Raw genomic sequence first — 19,254 nt, 5'->3', positions numbered from 1 at the left:
TAAATTCCCTTTTATTAAAAGCCAAAAAAAAAGAAAAAGTAAAAACAGTAGCAGAATGGCTCACTAAATTTATTTGTACTAATTTTTGCTGCAGCAAAAATTCTTAAATTTAAATTACCGTGTGACTCTGTTGCTTTTAGTAGTACAGTTCTTTAATAGGAGTGTGTGTGAAAAGAAGAAGCATACCAGCTCCTGAGAGGAATTTTTCCTAATATTAAGTAAATATAAAATTAGAAATAAAAATACCTTGTAGAGCTTCCTGGAGGAGACAGTAAATGATATGGAATCCTCAACCCTATGACAACAGGTCATACTTTAACAAATTTTATTTGGCTATTCTGGCAACATTCTTAACTTGGTCTTTAACTTTAAGTTATCTTTAAATTTATCATCAGGGTCTGTTGTACCCAATTTTAGTTTTTTAGTTTCTTTGAACAGTTCTGTTTGTAAGGTTTTATTTTTCTTAACTTTTATTCTTTCTTAGCAATCTTAAATGAGAACAAAAAGGCCTTTTAAAAAATTGGAATAAAACTCATTCTATCTTGCAATTACCTTATGGGTCCAGAAGATCTTTTTTTTTTTTTAAACCAATGGAATTTTGTTTTGATGAAAAACTGGAATTTACAATCATTTAGTAAATGAAGAACAAACACTTCCTTTTCCTATCCCATGACATTTAAGAAAAAACTCATTAGTAAATAAATATCTGTGAACAGATTAACAGTGAGGCAGACTGGATAATAAACACCTTTGATGTTTACAAACCCTGTATATGACTCACAATGAAAGGGTGAAAACGGCACTGGAGATATCTGAACTGATAATATATGGGCATTGATCACATCCTAATCATTCAGATAAGCTCAGTGATACTCACTTTGTGCTCATCAGCGGACCACAAACTGCACATTTTACTGAAGAAATACTTTGATAGAAGCCCTTGATTAAGTTATATAGTACTCACAACTACAAAAATTGGCTTGAATAGTTCCATTTAATCACCATTTATAAAGTGTGACTATATAATCTGCATTTTACCTGGGATGTGACCAGTGTCAGTCTAGACTGAAGGTACCCTTAACTGCCAATTTCTACCACTTCTGAAAAAGATCTAGATGTGTGAAAAAGGACTGTCAGGGAACCTTTTTATAAGTCTGAAATACATCATGGAATCTTAATCTTATTTCTCCTACATCTTATCACGTTTTGCCATTTCCTCAGCTTAGGAATTATTTCAGCATTACTCATCAATTATTCCCATTTATAATAAAAAAAACCACTAAAGTAATAAGAAAATGAAATCACCTAGAAGGATGATATAATAGTGAAAGAAATCACTATAATTTGTTATTTTTCAATATTCTGATTGTATTGCCCAAAGTATAATATGAACTTTCAAGAAGTTATAAAGGAAGTTTAGAGACACCTGTTTTTAAGTCTTTTTTTTTAGTGTTTCATTGAACACTATTTAGAATTCAGAATTTTCATTTTTTGCCCGTAATCACAAAGAAGAAAATTGGCAGAACAAGATACTTCACAGTGAATAAAATGAATATAAAGAAACAGCAGCACTCAAGGCTCTAACAATGATAGTAAAAATTATAAGTAAGATCTCAGATTGAGTTTTAGCTAATCATATCTTAGGTAAGTTTCTTCAAACTCAGTAACTGAGGAGTAAACAATATATCTCTGAGGACAACAAAATATGTGGTATTCTCATCCAGTCATTCCACTAGAAGAAATTCATCACCCAGTACTATGTGACAAGAATCTGTACCATCTAATTTTGCTAAAAAGATGTTTACAGTAGTTTCTTTCATCTTTCTTTATGTTCTTGCAGTATCATTTATGGGTAGGATTTTTAATTGTACCAATGATGAAAGCAATGTATACAAAGGTGACATGTTGAAATGAAAAAAAAATCATTGGATTAATCATTTTATTGTGTTTATAAATCTAAAAATACAAATGCTTTTCAGTTATGAAGCCAAGAGGATGGCCATCTTTCCTTCAACAAAATTATGAACCGTCAGAATTTTCAAAAGTAATATATTTTGTTGATACCTGAGCAAGGAGAAGAACCAGTGTTAATAATAAATTAGATCCTATTAAAGATGGGACTTTAAAAGTATTTACAAGTTGGATGTATTCTACTTAGTCACATTCAAAACTGTTTGCCCATTTTGGGTATGTATCCCTTTAAAGCCAAGGAAATATAGAATGAAAATTTGGGTTTGTTGTGTTTAAATTCTTAGAAAAATTCGCTGTTCATTTTTATATGAATTTTTCACAAAAGGACTTAAAGATATTAAAGAGGTCCATTGGACATAGATAATCACTATTTTCCCATATATCCTGAGGGTTAATAAAAGCCAAAGGCATAAGAAAGCATAAATTAATTCTAATTAATTTGCAGTTTGGCTTCTGTGACCACAGGTTCCTGGTATTCCTCTTACCTCAGTGGCTCGCTCAGTCTTCTGTGGGCCCTTTTTGGTTTTGTCACTTGAAAAATAAATATGTAGATCACTATATGCTGATGATCCCCAAATTTATAATTCTAGCCTTGATCTCTTTCCTAAACTCCAGATGTATATTGGACATTCCCACTTGGATGCCTAATTTGCATCCCAAACTTGTCCAAAATAAAAATTTTTGTGATCCCATCCCTGCCATTTCACATGCCACTGCTGCTCCTGCCCCTGTCCCCACTTTCCCATATTCCACATTTTAGTAAAGAGACCATCATCTCTCCAGGTTACCCCCCTACTTTTCTCTTTCCCTCAGGCCACATTTCCAGTTTCACGAGCCATCCTGTCAGTTCTTCCTCCAAAATGTATGCTCAGTCTAGCCTCTCAACAGCACCTCCATCCTAGTCCAGGGCCCCATCATACTTACAGAACAGACAGTGGGTTTTTTGTTTGTTTTATTTTTAAGAAATTTATAATATAACCTGTGTTAAAAACAATGTTGTGACTTCTTACTGTAATTAGAAGAAAATCCAGTAGTCCTAATCATAGCTTGTAATGGCTTTCTTGATGTATTCCTTGCCTACCTCTCCAATCTCATGTTGTATTGGGTCTGGTTGTCGACTGCTCTGGGCATATGGAAACTCGCTTGTACATGCCAGGTTCATTCCTGTCTCCAGGTATTTGCAGCCTTTTAAGAGACATTAGCTTCATTCAGTGTGTTATCAGAACACAAATACTTCTGTAAAATGTCATGATGATGTACAAAGTCTTCCTTACCTTTTTCTCTGAAAATTTCTCCTTTTTAATAACTTAATGCTTTTGGTGTAAAAACTTGACATTAATAATAATAGTTGCTAAATGAACAGACAGAATAGGAAAGAAGAAAATTCCAAATAATTTCACTAGGAATATACTGAAGTGTATAATACAGTAGTATGTATGGTCTTACTAGTATATCACATGCAGATATAGTTATGGCTTTCACTGTCAGAAAGAATCCTAATCTAAGTACTCAGAGAGTCGGGGTGGAGACTAGGCCTCCCCTAAGTTTTTATTTACCTATCCCTTTTTTATAGTCAGCTATTTTCTAATGTTTTTTCCCACGGGTTTCCTTTTTTAAGAAGAAAAAGTAACTGATGGGAGTAAACCAAAAAGAGAAAGGGAGAGTATTCATTTTCATATTCACAAGGTGTTTATGCACATGAAACTTTTGATTTTTCTCCTTAAAAAGGGGGAACTTTTGATACTTCTCTAATTTTATGGGTTGAGTCAGTGAATATTGAATATATTGAATATATTTTCTACTATTTGGAATTTACTTTTTAATTATAAAGTGAATTATCTTTGAATTATAAAGTGAAGCATCTTTGACGTTCTTCCCATATATTATTAAATATGCTAATTGGTTCAGTGTAGTTTCATCATTCTTTAGTTCCTCTAAAATCATTTTAAGGAGTGTACATGGGCGGTGCGGCAGTGGCTCAGTGGCATAATTCTCACCTGCTATGCCAGAGACCCAGGTTCAATTTCTGGTGCCTGTCCATGCGAAAAAAATAAAAAAGAAGAATGTAGGAAGTGCACATTATGTCTTTTTTATTAGAACAATTCTTTTCTTGATTACAGGAAAGTGTTATTATTTTTATTTGAAAAATACACATTCTCCAAAGCCCTGAACAGCTAATTCAGGGCTGAGGTTAGAGAAATTTTAGAGAGTGTCATTAAAAGCCTGCACATTTTTTTGCTTCACCATTTGAATTGATTAATTAATTTTGGAATGAGCCCATTTAGCTAGGTTATTGAATAAAATGGGAAACTTTTGTTAAAGGAAAACTTTATAAACTATTTTTATGCTTAGCTGTGTGACTCTTGGTATAGTGTTCATTTTATTTATCTGGCCATTTGTTTTATGAGTGTTCTTTTCTTCTAGCTTGATAAAGATGATATGGTATATATGGAGGCATATGATAAATTGTTGGAATCCTGGCTAACTTTGGTTCAAGATGACAAACATTTCCATAAAGGCTTTTTTACCCAGCATGCAGTTCAAGTTTTTAATTCCTATATTCAGTGCCACCTAGCTGCTCCAGATGGCACCAGGAATTTGGTAAGTTTTAAGCTAGATGGTAATTAAAAATCATACAGGGCGGACCACGGTAGCTCAGCAGGCAGAGTTCTCGCCTGTCATGCTGGAGACCCGGGTTCGATTCCCAGTGCCTGCCCATGCCAAAAAAAAAACACATTATAGTCTCATTATACATTGTATCATAATAGTAGAATACTATGGATTTTTTTTTCTTTGTATGCTGTATGGCAAGATCACATTTCATTATTTTTCCATGTGAGCATCCCATTATCGCAACAAAAATTTGTTGAATTTTTTAATTTATTTGTTTGTTTGTTTTGCTTGTTTGTTCTTTTGGGAAGTGCATAGACCAGGAATTAAACCCGGGCCTCCCGCATGGCAGGCGAGTATTCTACTACTAAACTACCCTTACACCCCAACCGTGAATTTTAAAGATGCCAAATCCTTTCAATGATAGAAGTTAAATTCTGTGATATGGGAAGTTGGTCATAGGTATGCAGTTAGCTATGTTATTTATGTTGGGGGTAAATACGCCCTACTTTTTCTTTTCATTGTTTTTTCCCCTTTTTGTAACTATTAGGACTAGCAGCATAATTAGAAAAGGAGTCCCTTGGCAACTGTACTAGAAGGTTGGTTCTATCTAGTTCTGCCTTTCATTTGCAGTCCTGAAAATTATTTTATAGTACAGCAGAAGTTCATGTTTATCAAACCCAGTAATGCAATTGCTCGTTCTTTATTTCGTTTCTCTATAATAGACTGCCAATGGTGTGGCCTCTCGTGAGGAGGAAGAAATAAGTGAACTTCAAGAAGATGATCGAGACCAGTTTTCTGATCAACTAGCCAGTGTAGGAATGCTAGGAAGAATTGCTGCAGAACACTGTATACCTCTTCTTACAAGGTACAAACAGTCCAAAGAAACCCCATGGAGAAAATACTCTATATTCACAATTCCCTGGACAGCACTTAAAGTGTTTAAAGACTTTAAACACCCCCACCCCGTATTCCAGCCCACTGGAACAAATGGACAGAAACATACTCATGATTGCATTCCTTGGCATATACATTTGGAGCACAGGCACTACAGGATAGATGGCAGAAAGATTATGGAAAACATGGTATGAGAAATGATTTGACCCATATAAATAAAAACTTGGAATAACCAATTTTCAAATGCCTGTTGTAAACCTTGATTGTTTGTAAAGTAGTGTTTTAATTCTTCGTCATAAATAGTAAATCACAATTGCTAAAGTGCTATGAGAATACAATTGTGTACTGTAATAAATATTTTTGAATGTTTTTATGCTAATCTTTTAATTTATATTGTCTAATAACTGATTATAAATGTTCTGGGTCTTTGATTATTGAATTTTATGAAGCTATTATCTTTTGCCCCTTTTAGTTTATTAGAAGAAAGAGTAACAAGGCTCCACAGTGAGTTACAAAGACATCAGCAGCAATTACTTGCTTCACCAGGTTCAAGCACCATTGACAACAAAATGCTTGATGATCTGTATGAAGATATTCACTGGCTTATTTTAGTTACAGGTTGGTTGGTTGTTCTTTTTTAAAAATGCATTTGCTAACTATGCAGTTTAAGCTTTAAAGGAAGCTGTGTATGCTACAAACTATAGTCCATACAAAGTATTGGATGAAATTTGGATATAGCTGCTATCACAGAGCTATGGGTGCATTTTTTAAAATAATGGTTAAAATGCTCAATGCCAGTTGCAAACCAGATGTTTATATGGATCTCAGTTATCTTTCATAGTATCCCCCTGAATGAGTACTATTAGTTATTGTCATTATTATTATCCCCATTTTATAAATAAAGGAGCTGAGACTTAGAGGGTTCAAGAAACTAGGCCATGGTCACACTGCTATTAATTTTTGGAGCAAGATACAGATGTAGGCAGTCTGATTTTTAAGATCTTCGCTGTTAACTATCATGCTATTAGTTTTTCTGTATTTTTAATAACCAGAAATAAAGTCTTAGCTTTTGAAAAGCAATGCTCACATATCAGATTTTGATAGGCATAATAGTAGAATTTCTTTTAGTGTTATAGACTATATTACTGAAAATTATTAAAAGGTATTAGATTTTAAAAACCTCCATCACCATAAATTATAAAATTGGTGAAGAAAACTTGTCCTTTGTCCTTATCTGTATTTTTGAGTTATTTAATTGAGAAATAGGAAACTTTTTTCATAAAACCTGACATTAACAGATTAACATTTATAATTTACTTTTTACATCAATTTATGTGATGTATATAAATCAGGTAAAACTGAAAACATATGTAGTGCAATTTGATAAATGTAGATTTGTTAAGTGTTCATTTTTAATTTTTTTTAAACTGAAGGCTACCTCTTAGCTGATGATACTCAGGGAGAGACTCCGCTAATACCTCCAGAAATAATGGAATATTCCATTAAGCATTCATCTGAAGTTGACATTAATACAACACTTCAAATTTTGGGATCTCCAGGAGAAAAGGCTTCTTCCATCCCAGGGTACAACAGAACAGATTCTGTGATTAGGTAATATGAACTCTATAGCTGTGCTCTTGTAATTTACACTGTTTTATCAATTTTGAATTGATGGGTAGATGACTTGAGTGACAGGCATGTTGTAAATCTGATACTGAAAGAAAATAAAACTTGGAGAAGCCTTGAAATACAAAAGGATTGCAAGCACTATGAGTAAATAAGTGATGTCACTCTAGTGAGAATTGATAGCTGTATCCAATACTTGAGGGAAAAAGTATAAAAGTATTCTGAGGGTGGGCCATGGTGGCCCAGCAGGCAGAGTTCTCGCCTGCCATGCCGAAGACCCGAGTTCAATTGCTGGTGCCTGCCCATGTAAAACAAAACAAAAAAAAAGTATTCTGAATACAATGAGACTTCGAAAGTACATACAACCTAATGTGCAATAAACATACCAATCCTTTATCTGAAATTAATACTGATGATCAACAGATATAGTAAATAAAGGAAAAAAGAATTTGAGATTCTTAGAAACCAGATTAAAGTTAACGTGTATTTATTGTTCATGAAACTAAAAATTACGTTTTGGTGGTATTCTTAAAGAAAATTATAATTCTCACAAGCTGGAAAGATTTATCCTGAATATGTGAAACTTTGGAGACTGTCAGGGGACAGCAGAGTATCTCAAATGGGAGAATTCACTTTAATCATCCTAAATATTTATGGCAAAATATTCATTAATTCTTAATGGTGAGATTAAGAAGGGGTGAACCTGGACTAAATATGTTCCTTAAAGTAGATTTGAAAACATAATTTTAAATTTCATTATCTTTGACTTTATATTAAATTTAGGTCAGGCAGAGATGTCAGTAATGATAATAACATTGTTTTTTGTCAGTTGGAAAATCAAGAACTCTTGCTAGGAGGCTGGCTGTCCCTTTTATTCTTTTTTTAGTGCAAAAATACCTGATATATTTAAACTTGTGCATTAGAAAGTATGATGTTTTAAAAGTTGAAATGTCAAGGTGATAGCAAGGAAATAGTTGGGAATTTATTTCCTTTATTATTAAACTCTCTCGTTTGATATAAAATATTGAAATGCTCTGTGGAAATAGTTTACTCTTTTCCTTTTATTTAGTATTTGTGGAAATCAATGTTTTTGGTTTGGATCGTGGTGAATGTTAATGACAAAGGCAGTTCATTTCAGGGTGCTATCTTTGATATATTCTCTGTCATATTACTTGCCTGGGAGTAGGATTAAGAATGCTTTCCTTGTATTTTAAGTGCTTTTTCAATTTTTGCCAGTCCCTGTGACAGTGTGGGAGCAAAACACTTTGGTATCTGAGAGCACAGACTATGGAGGGTTGAGGTGAGAGGATTTTGGACAAGAAATCCCCTCACCTGAGAATAAACATTTATTAGTCCAAAGAATTAATGTAAAATTGAATGGTGTGTTAGAGAAACTTCCTTTGTTTGATTTACCAAAAAAAAAAAAGTACTTCATATTACTTGAAGAAGAAGTTATCATTTAACAAATAGTTGTTGAATACTATGTACCAGGCACTATTCTAGGTATTTGGGATACATTAGTAAACAAAACAAAAATCGCTTCCCTTTTAGAACTCCATGTAGGGGGAGAGTTGATGATAAATAATTAAATTGTATAGTATGTTAGAAAATAGTAAGTACTGTGGATAAAAATCCAAGCAGGGTAGGGGTGATCAAGAGTACAGGCTTTAAGGATTGTTTGTGATATTAAATAGTGTAAGCCTTACTTAGAAGGTGACTTTTGATGTAAGACTTGAAGTTGGTAAGGGGGCTGACCATGAAGATACCTGAGGGGTGATCCTTCCAAACAGAGTGAACAACCAGTGTAAAGGTTCTAAGCCATGCCTGCTGTGTTTGAAAGGAACAGCAAGAATGCCATCATGGGTTAAGCAGAGTGAGGTGGAATTTTGTAGGAAATAGAGTTAGGGTCTTTTGGTCTTTGTAAGGCTTGGCTTTTTCTCTGAATGAAGTGGGTCCTGTGGTAGGGGTTAGAGCAAAAGAGTAGCTTATGTGTTTGAAGGGCTAGTCTGACTGCTGCATTGAGAATGAAATGTAGAGAGCAAAAATGGAAGCAGGGAGACCAGTAGTGCAGAAGAGGGGTGCCAGCTTCCCAGACCAGAATCAGAGTGGCTGGGTGAGGAGAAACTAGAGACAGCTCCTTTTCACTTACTGTTCTGAGTTTTGGTTTATGAAATGAAATGTCATCCAAGATTAATTTGAAAAGTATGGAAAATTTTGATGGCTGTCTGGAACATAAAAAATGTTTAGATATAATGCTTAAGAAATGAAAATAGGATTGGGGGATCATCCTTGGAACATCCATTTAAAGATGTTTTGATATTTTCATCAGATGTTAATTCAACTGCCTATATGCCAGGATCTGAGGATAGAATGAAATTATTGTGAGAGTTGTATAGGAGCTCTTGGGTTTGGCTAGGCAGGGTAGGACAGGAAGAGGGTTTCTGGTAAGACATTGCATCTAAACTGATACCCAAGACTGAGTAGGAGTGTTCAAGGTACTGAGGAAGGGGAAGGGTATTGTAGGCAGAGTATATAGCATAGGAAATGGCCTAGAAGTGAGAGGGAGCATGGCTCAAAGCAAGAGGAAGTTTTATATGCTGGTGTGTAAACATGGAGGGGAAGAGAAATAGCCCGGTTGGGTGAAATGCAGGTGGAGAGGTAGGCTGGGCTAATGAGGTGGGAATGAAAATGGGAAAAGGACTTGAAGCAGGGAAGTGGACTAATCAGTTTCTTTGAGAAGGATTATACTGTAGAGGATAGTTATAGATGTAAAGAGTGAAAAGGCAAGTTAGCAAGCATTTTAAGCAGTGGTGACAGTGAGGGTGGAAACAGGCAGGTGGATTTGAGAGGCACTTCTGAAGTAGCTCTATAGGTCTTTACTCATTGACTGAAAACCTAGTGAGGGGAGAAGAAGGAATCAAGAAAGGCTCTCAAGGGAGCCTCAAATTTATCTTCCTGAGAATTGCCTGTGACACTTTCATTTACCTTTTTCCTACTTTATAAAAAAATAAAAGGCAAAAGCTCTCCCTTATTCTGAACCTTACTCTAATAGAGTGTAAGTTTGTAAAAACCTGCATCATGCCAAACAGAGGACAGATAAAAATTGTGTGGTGTTGACAGAGTGAGTGACTAAGAAATGGATAGTATACTATTTTACAGTTCAGGAAGTTTTCAGTTCTTTGCATTAAATAAAATCACAGAGGGACCTACCTAATCAAGTTGTCAGTTGATAGGTGATTAAAAATAATTTTTGAGGTAGAGCTCTGATTTTGGCATGTAACTGAAAGAAGTTCAAGTAATTAGATGATACTGCTTTCTGTTTATTTATGGGTACGAAGTTTTCTCAGTGCTTAATATTTATTAAAGTGAAAAATAGGAATCAAATAATGTTCAGCCTACTTACTCTAGCAGTAAGTAATGTTTATTCACTGATACATGAACTAATTGTGGAAAACAAAATGCTACTACATTAATCTCATTAAGACATACATGTTTGTATTGTTCTGCTCAATTATGTAATAATCTAAAAGGCATTTTTAAAGTCTCATGAGCATTGAAAATATTTTAAAGTTTTATTTCAATTTATAGGCTTATTTGTTTCAGAAAAATACGTAGTTGTATCAGTAAAATATTTAAGCCAAAAATTTTATTATTTTATGATAGTGCTTTATGGGAGAAGTGAAATTGAAATAAGTTTGAGACAAAGAAATGATGTCAAGTTTTCACTGTTAGAGAAAAATCTGTTTATGTATTTTTAAAATGGTGGGTATCAAGACATGATATCAGTGGTAGAATGCTCACCTGTCACGTAGGAGAAATGGGTTCAGTTCCCAGCCCATGCACAAAGCAACAACAACAACAACAACCTTATGATGATTAAATCCCACTGCATAAATTTAAAGGAGTAATGTAACCATCTTATTGCACATTTTATTAGACTGAAAATTATATCATTTAAAACTGTTTACTCACTGGAAAACTTTGATACATCAACTTAAAAGGTATTGTACGGTAGTTGGGTCTTTTGGTTATTGTTCACATATACCCCCTAAAATAATTGTAAAAATTTTGAAAACTTCCTGGGCAGGCCATGGTGGCTCAGCAGGTAAGAGTGCTTGCCTGCCATGCCTGAGGACCCGGGTTTGTTTCCTGGTGCCTGCCCATGTAAAAAAAAAAAAAATTTGAAAACTGCTGGTATAGGGAGTGTAGAGTGAACAGAAGAGGTGGTTTTCAGATAGAACCCTAAATTTAAAGATGATCACAGGAAGAGGAGATTGTAATGAAGTCTGGGATAGATTAGGTGAAATCTGGGGAAACTAAAGAGAAGGATTATATCCAAAAAAACACAAGTGGTTTACAGTGTCAAGATCATCTGAGACATCAAGCTGGATGAAGAACAGAAACATGTCCATGAGATTTTATTACAGAGATAGTTTCAGTCTCATGAGAGCAATGGAAAAAGTAATAGAAGCCAAACTTTGGATGATTAGAATCCATATCTTGGGTGTAATATTAAAAAAATTATTACAGTGGTTATTTAATGATTCTTTCAGTTCTATCTTTGCTTCTTTGCCTTTTGGCTAAAGTCCAGTTAAATATACATCACTTCTAATTATGTGTTCCCAGCCCGTTCTCACCCTCAGAACGGAATTTTTCACTTATCTGCAATATGCTATATTATTGAAACCACACAACCATATGAATTGTTTAGTGTAGGAAATGATGAGAAAGCACATATGTAGATAATTTTTAGCAAGGTTTTTATTTAAAAATACCATTAAGAATCAAGTGTGTTAAAGAATTAAGTAGGACCATCAGATTTAGATGAGAATCGATATTCAAAACATTCTAAATAAGTCACCTCCCAGATCCTACACTATAACATGACCAAGATGAACAGCAAACAGCTAGCCATGTGATTTTCAAGGAGTGTTGAAGGACTTTAGCTTATACTTTGAACATTTAATTTTATGTATTCATCTTTGGTACGAAAATTCTCTTTAGACTGAAATGCTAAGATTTGTCTATGTACTTATAACAGGTATTGACTCTCTTCCTTTTCTTTGTCCTATTTCCTACTTCCTGAAAGGTCAGTAATAAAGTGGGGCACATTTGTTTATAAGTCATATTGGTGAAATTTTCAAGTATAGCCTGACCTAAATCCAGACAGTAAAGAAACATAAAAGAACTTTAAAATAATATATGGCTAAACAACCAATAAATAAAAGAATAAATGAATTCTGTTTTATATCTACAGACTGTTATCTGCCATTCTAAGAGTTTCAGAAGTTGAATCTCGAGCAATAAGAGCAGATCTAACTCATCTACTAAGTCCCCAAATGGGGAAAGATATTGTTTGGTTTCTGAAACGCTGGGCAAAGACTTATCTCCTGGTGGATGAAAAACTGTATGATCAGGTCAGAATGTAAAACTGTTTAACTTCATTTGGAATTATGATGATGACAACTATAGGAGTGGGGACACTTTTCTTGGTGATTTTTAGATCAAATTACAGCTGCTTGAAAACTTGAACATCTTTCACACTGAAGAGAACTGTGTGAATGGGTGCCATTTTAATAACTTTTTTGCACACAGCATTTGATTCCATTTATTTTAACAAATATTAAGCTACAGATAACCATTTGGGGATGGGTTAATTAATGTTCTTTGTATTTGGTATAAATATCATCTTGGTATATTGATAGTATGAGAATAAAGTAGGTAGGAAAGTCACAATGGAAAATATGAGTGGATCAAAGATGTCTTTTTTTGACTTCTGGAAATGATTACATTTATATAATCTGTGAAGTGAGCAGTACTTCAGATTAAGATGTTAATTAGAATTTTTTTAAACTTTTTTATTATATAGTATAACATATATACAAAGCAAGAAATTAAAAGGCAATAGTTTTCAAAGCACCCTTCAAAAAGTGGTTACGGGATAGACCCCAGATTTTGTCATGGGCTACGATCTTCTCGTATTTTTCCTTCTACCTGCTCCAGAATATAGGAGGCTAGTGGGCTTAAATACTTTTTTTATCATCACAATCGACTTTTTTTTACTTCTTTTTTTGTGAACAATAACATATATACAACAAAGCTATAAGTTTCCAAGCGCAGCACCACAATTAGTTGTAGAACATATTTCAGACTTTGACATGGTTACAATTTCACAATCTTAGGTTTTTACTTCTAGCTACTCTAAAATACTGGAGACTAAAAGAGATATCAGTTTAATGATTCAGCATTCCTATTCATTTAAGTCCTATCTTTTTTGTATAATTCCACCATAACCTTTGATCTTTCCATACCTCTCTTTGGTGTTCTTTGGGCTATGGCAGTTCTACATTTTTGATATTGGAAGGGTCTGTCACTAATATGGGGTAGGGAGATGGAACTTTCTGATGTTCTGGAGAGGCTGGGCTAGGTTCCAGGACTTATCTGGATCAGGGACTCATCTGGAGGTTGTAGGTTTCTGGCAAGTTATTCTAGTGCCTGGAACCTTGTGGAATCTTATAAGTTTACCCTAGATATTCTTTAGGATTGACTGGAATGGTCCTGGTTGGGGGTTGGCAGGTTCTGATAGTTAGCAAGGTCTACCTGAAGCTTGTGTAAGAGCAACCTCCAGAGTAGCCTCTCCACTCTATTTTAACTCTGTCTGTCACTGATACTTTATCAGTTACACTTTTTTTCCCCATTTGGTCAGGATGGAATTGTTGATCCCATGGTGCCAGGTCTGGATTCATCCCTGGGAGTCCTCTCCCACGTCGCTACGGAGACTTTCAACCCCTAGATGTCATGTCCCACATGGAGGGGAGGGCAATGATTTCACTTGCAGAGTTGGGCTTAGAGAGACTGAGGCCACATTCGAGCAACAACAGAGGTCCTCTAGAAGTAACTCGTAGGCATGCCTATAGGTAGTGTAAGCTTCTGTGCTACCTACATAAGCTTCACAAGAGTAAGCCTCATGATCAAGGGCATGACCTATTGATTTGGGTGTCCCTAAAGTTTGACACAGTATCAGGGAATTCCCTGATGGTAAAATTTAATAGTTCCATAGTCTTTCTCCCCTCCCTTAGGGGACTTTGGCAATACTGTTTGATTATCTGCTTAATATTCTCTAGGATGTTTCCAGGCATTACACTAATCTATACAGGATTAAAGGACCTCTTTCTGATTCTGTGCTCTCTGTTTCAGTTGTTCAAATGAGCTATACAGATAGGTTGAATTAAATTATGCACTACAGAAAATTTCAGTTCCAGATCAAATAAAGCTTTCTTCCATTGGTCTCAGAGAGTATGTGTGGTTCTAAAAAATAGACACCGTCTTCCTTACCCCGATGTTCTGAATTACTTTAACCCCAAACTGTTCTTATCTTTAAATATCATGTTATATATATAAAACAGCCTCTCAAAATCCAGAAATAATAATCACCACTCCAGACTTCATACATCTGTTCTAAAACCTTACTGTCTAGGCCCCTGTTTTCTTACAAGCATTTTCTAAAGGCGGCCATACCATTGTTGCTTTTTTGTTTATGGCTTATTTTGTCTCAGCAAATATCCCACATGTTCATTCACATCATTGCATGCCTCATGACTCTGTTCCTTTTTGTGGCAGGACAACCTTCATTCATAAGTATACACCATTGTTTGCCAATCTACTTCTCCATCAGTGCATCCTTCAGCAACCTGCATTCATTGGGCATCATGTAGCGGGCCCAAAGTCCACAGTCCATCAACATTCTCAATTTGAGATAATAAATTGAGATAATTTCATTTATTCCCAAGGGATAAACACACCCTTACCAAACAGGAGATCTAAACCTCCTCTTAACTTTTGTCCCTTACCCCATTATTTACCTCTGCTGTTGCTGTGGTAGTGCTGATGGTTTCCTTTTGAACATAGCTCATAGTATGCAATAGCAGTTTACCCTCTGTACCCTGGACTTAAACACTTTTTATACAGGAATCATATCTTTGAAGTAATTCTTATGAGAACACATTCATATTTTTAGTGTGAGTCAGTGGAACACGTAGGTCTATACAACCCCTTTCAATCTTGTTCATCTTCAATATGGTAATATTACTTCTAGACTTACTAGAGAATCACCTTTGCTCCTATCTATTTCTCTTATATTGGAGATCAACCTCATTAGCTAACAGTTCACAGATCTCTAGCTTCTATGTATCTCTAAGTCCCCTTATTCTGTATTATAAGTCTCTGATTATATTTATGCTTGTCATAAAAGTGGACTCATACAGTATCTGTCATTTTGTGTCTGGCTAATTTCACTCAGCATTACGTCCTCAAGGCTCCACCATCTTGTCATGTACTTCAGGATGTCATTTTGTCTTACTGCTGCATAATATTTCATTATATGTTTATACCACATTTTGTTGATCCACTTGTCTGCTGATAGGCATTTAGTTTGTTTCCATCTTTTGGGGATTGTGAATAATGCTGCTATGAACATCTGTTTGCAAATGTCTGTTTGTGTTGCCGCTTTCAGCTCTTCTGGGTATATACCAAATAGTGCTATTGCTGGGTTATAGGGCAGCTCTATATTTAGTTTCCTAAGGAACCGCCAAACAGTCTTCCATAGTGGCTGCACCATTGTACATTCCCACCAGCAGTGCATAAGTGTCCTAGTTTCTTTTTTTTTAATGGATTTTCTTTCAGTTGATCTTTTTTTCTGACTTTCAAAAATTTGTTCTCTCAAGATAAGTCTGCCATTCAGTACAGCATTTGGAGCAGATACAGAGGGTTCTCAGTGGATTATTGGCTACCTCTTACAAAAAGTCATCAGTAACCTCTCAGTATGGAGTAGTGAGCAGGACCTTGCAAATGACACTGTACAATTACTTGTTACTTTGGTTGAAAGAAGAGAAAGGTAAGTAAATTTTTGGAGGCGTATTTGAGTACGTGTGTGTATGTTTTTGTATGTATGTGAATTAAACTTCAGTTTGCTTTCTAGTGGAGTCTTTCAACTGGCCAAAAGTTTCATGGTCCTAAGTCCAGATAGACGACATTTTTTGGAGTGCTGTGCTTTTAAAAATTATTTTATGCTACTGATACACTTAAAGCAAGTAGTGCTTTCCCAGGAGAACCATGTTACAATTGAGGATTGCATTGACTGTTCAGGGGTTCGACATCAAAAAATCCTTAGAAGTAAACACATGAATTTTACTTAGTAATTTCTAGGTTTTAACTATACTTTCATCTAGAAAATTCTCATTTGAGTTTTTAGCCATTCTATGAGTATTATGCTTATTTTAAAGATGAGAAAAACTGATGTTTAAACCCTAATGTTCCAAGGTAAAATTTTTAATATCTTCTACAACAAATTCTGGAAATGTTTTCATTTTTCTTAATACTTGAGATATCATTGCTATTATTATTACTATTGTTGGCTGCTGTTTATTGAATTCTTTTACTTTGTAGGTATTTATGTGCAGCGTTGCATTTAGTCATCACATTGGTCTCAGCCCTGACATTTAAGGCTGTTGTTATTACTGGTGTTATTACATTTTACAGATAAAGAAACTAATGATTAACAGAATAATATAATTTATGTAGTATATAACTAGTGGGATTTGAGCATAGGCCTGTTTGATTCTGAAGTCTATCAAATTTACTGTACTAACATTGTAAAGTTAATTAGATTCAGTTGCCTTCAATGTTTGTTTTATTAATATGCATTTAATAATATTATGTTTTATCATTTCTATTTTTAGGGCAAACTTAGTAATTCAGTGTGAGAACTGGTGGAATTTAGCTAAGCAGTTTGCAAGACGAAGTCCGCCTCTTAATTTCTTGTCAAGTCCCGTGCAGAGGACACTGATGAAGGCCCTAGTTTTAGGAGGTTTTGCACACATGGACACAGAGACCAAACAGCAGTATTGGACAGAGGTAACTATCCCCTCTATTTTGAGTGCATCCTCTTGTGTAACCCTGTAGTTGCTTTATGTGTTGTTTTTTTTTTAATGTGTTGTTATAAAATAATGTATGGAGACATAAATATTTTAATAATAGCTCTTCTGATATTTTCCTTCCTAATGAGCAGATTAAAACTTATTATTTTACAAATATTATCCTATGATTTGTTCATACTTGCTTATGTGATGATTTTGAATATTATCATATGTTCTCCCATTCAGGCACATTTTTCCTAACCCATCATTGCACTACCATAGTAACTCCTTTCCTTAAATAAGAGACTGAACTGGTGTATTAATTTTTCCTTAAGAACCAATGAAGCATGCTCCTGATTTGAACGAGGAGACGTGGGTTATCCACCATGGATGCATTACCTCATATAATAAGCTTTAAATTGGGGACCAAGAGTTGCCTTTCAATGTATGTTACCAGCCTGTATTCCTTCAATAGAATGTTCTTTCAGTCTGGGAATTAGGCAACCATCTATGACTTCAGGACCAGGAGGAAAACACGTTTACTGTATATTTCGAGTTTAAACAATTATATTATTATATGGATGACTTTAAAGAGAGTTAGGGCATTATCTTCACAATATGAGTATCCGCACTTATATCCAGGGCAGGCGTGATTGTCTAAAGTCATGTTCTATGCCAAGAGGAGTTGGGGGAAACAGAAATAGACAGAAACTTTTTCTTTCTTTTAACATTTCGATTGTGAAATATAACATATGTACAAAAAAAGCAATAAATTTCAAAGTACATGGGCAGTGCAGTGGTGGCTCAGTGGCAGAATTCTCGCCTGCCATGCTGGAGACTCAGGTTTGATTCCCAGAGCCTGCCCATGCCAAAAAAAAAACTAAAAATTTTTTGAAAAAGTACATTGTAATACGTAGTTATAGAACAGATTTCAAAGTTTGGTGTGTGTTATAGATCCACAATTTCAGATTTTTCCTTCTAGCTGCTCCAAGACACTGGAGATTTAAAAAATATATCAACATAGTGATTTAGCACTCATTAATTTGTTAAAAATCCTATCTTCTCTAACTTTTCCTTCTGCTTTGATCCTTCTCTCAACCTTTAGATGTATTTGGGCTTTGCCCATTCAATAGACAGGAACTTTGTAAAGTTTGGGCTTGACATTGTGGAGCAGCCTTTGGCAAACTTTACCCTGCAGGTCAAACCTGAACTGCTGTCTCCTTTTGTAAATAGGATTTTTTGAAGCATGGTCATGTTCAGTTCATCTGTAGCTGCTTTTGTCCTACAAAGGCGAAATTGAGTAGTTGAGACAGAAACTTTATGGCCTACAGAATCTAAAAGTTTGTTGACCCTTGCTATAGAAGCCTGATGTTGCTCCCCCTATTTGGAATAAGTTGAAAAGATATAGTGGAGTTTTCTGAATGGCACTGAAGAAATGCTGTTCAGTAATTTGTGTGTCCTTTCTTTTTTATGTATGTGAGATATTATGATAACCCTCAAAATGTGTAAGGTTGGTTCAAATGTGTTTTCCTATGCTTGTCCTGCCTCCAACAATTAGATTTTTTTTTTGCATGGGCAGGCGAGAATTCTGCCACTGAGCCACCATTGCACCGCCCACAGTTAGTTAATTTTAAAGTAAATATTTACCGAAGTTAAAGAAATAAAGCTAGTGAATTGAACTTTTAGAAAATTCACACTTTGCTTTTATAGGTTCTTCAGCCACTTCAGCAGCGATTCTTAAGAGTGATAAATCAAGAAAACTTCCAGCAGATGTGTCAGCAAGAGGAAGTCAAGCAGGAAATCACTGCCACGTTGGAGGCACTCTGTGGCATAGCTGAGGCTACCCAGATTGACAATGTAGCAATCCTTTTTAATTTTTTAATGGACTTCCTTACCAACTGCATTGGATTGATGGAAGTTTACAAAAATACCCCAGAGACTGTAAATCTCATAATAGAAGTTTTTGTTGAAGTTGCACATAAACAAATATGCTATCTTGGAGAAGTAAGCATTTTCTGATTTTGTTCCTTAGGATTAAATTTTTTTAAGCTATAATAAAATAATAGATACTTTACTTCAAATGTAATAAATACTATCTGAAATAATATTTCTATTCCTCCAAAATATTTTTAGGAAAGACTGTTTTCAATAACTCATAATTCAAAGGAAGGCAGAGTAAATGAATATAAATTTTCACCCTAAAATACTCATAATCAATAATTTCTCTGGGCTTTAT

At 34.8% G+C, this 19,254-nt stretch overlaps 2 protein-coding genes across 7 annotated transcripts in view; one reads left to right on the top strand and one right to left on the bottom strand.

Moving 5' to 3' along the window:
- The window catches only part of LOC143681628 (uncharacterized), a 102,245-nt gene that overhangs the window by 64,171 nt on the left and 18,820 nt on the right, over positions 1-19,254 (bottom strand). The window contains exons 3-4 of one of the 3 annotated variants that reach the window (XR_013174755.1): positions 3,053-3,156; positions 2,345-2,502 (exon numbers count right to left, since the gene is read on the bottom strand). The exons of 1 other annotated variant lie outside the window; for it this stretch is intronic. Coding sequence is in view for 1 of the 2 variants with exons in the window: in XM_077158818.1 (XP_077014933.1) it covers positions 3,130-3,156 (27 nt within the window). In the remaining variant the exon portion in view is untranslated. Of the gene's footprint in view, positions 1-2,344; positions 2,503-2,812; positions 3,157-19,254 lie in introns of those variants that run through there. One more of the 3 variants, XM_077158818.1, reaches the window with a different exon arrangement.
- The window catches only part of XPO4 (exportin 4), a 154,504-nt gene that overhangs the window by 119,398 nt on the left and 15,852 nt on the right, over positions 1-19,254 (top strand). For 3 of the 4 annotated variants that reach the window (XM_077158811.1, XM_077158812.1, XM_077158810.1), the window contains exons 10-17: positions 4,396-4,572; positions 5,307-5,449; positions 5,951-6,096; positions 6,912-7,089; positions 12,362-12,521; positions 15,828-15,997; positions 16,842-17,016; positions 18,729-19,022. In XM_077158811.1, the coding sequence (XP_077014926.1) occupies positions 4,396-4,572; positions 5,307-5,449; positions 5,951-6,096; positions 6,912-7,089; positions 12,362-12,521; positions 15,828-15,997; positions 16,842-17,016; positions 18,729-19,022 (1,443 nt within the window). The remainder of the gene's footprint in view (positions 1-4,395; positions 4,573-5,306; positions 5,450-5,950; positions 6,097-6,911; positions 7,090-12,361; positions 12,522-15,827; positions 15,998-16,841; positions 17,017-18,728; positions 19,023-19,254) is intronic. The other variant, XM_077158813.1, reaches the window with a different exon arrangement.

This window comes from Tamandua tetradactyla, chromosome 4 (genome assembly GCF_023851605.1).
Source record: "Tamandua tetradactyla isolate mTamTet1 chromosome 4, mTamTet1.pri, whole genome shotgun sequence".
NCBI classification, from domain to species: Eukaryota; Metazoa; Chordata; class Mammalia; order Pilosa; family Myrmecophagidae; genus Tamandua; species Tamandua tetradactyla.
This window is presented reverse-complemented; position numbering and strand designations above follow the sequence as displayed.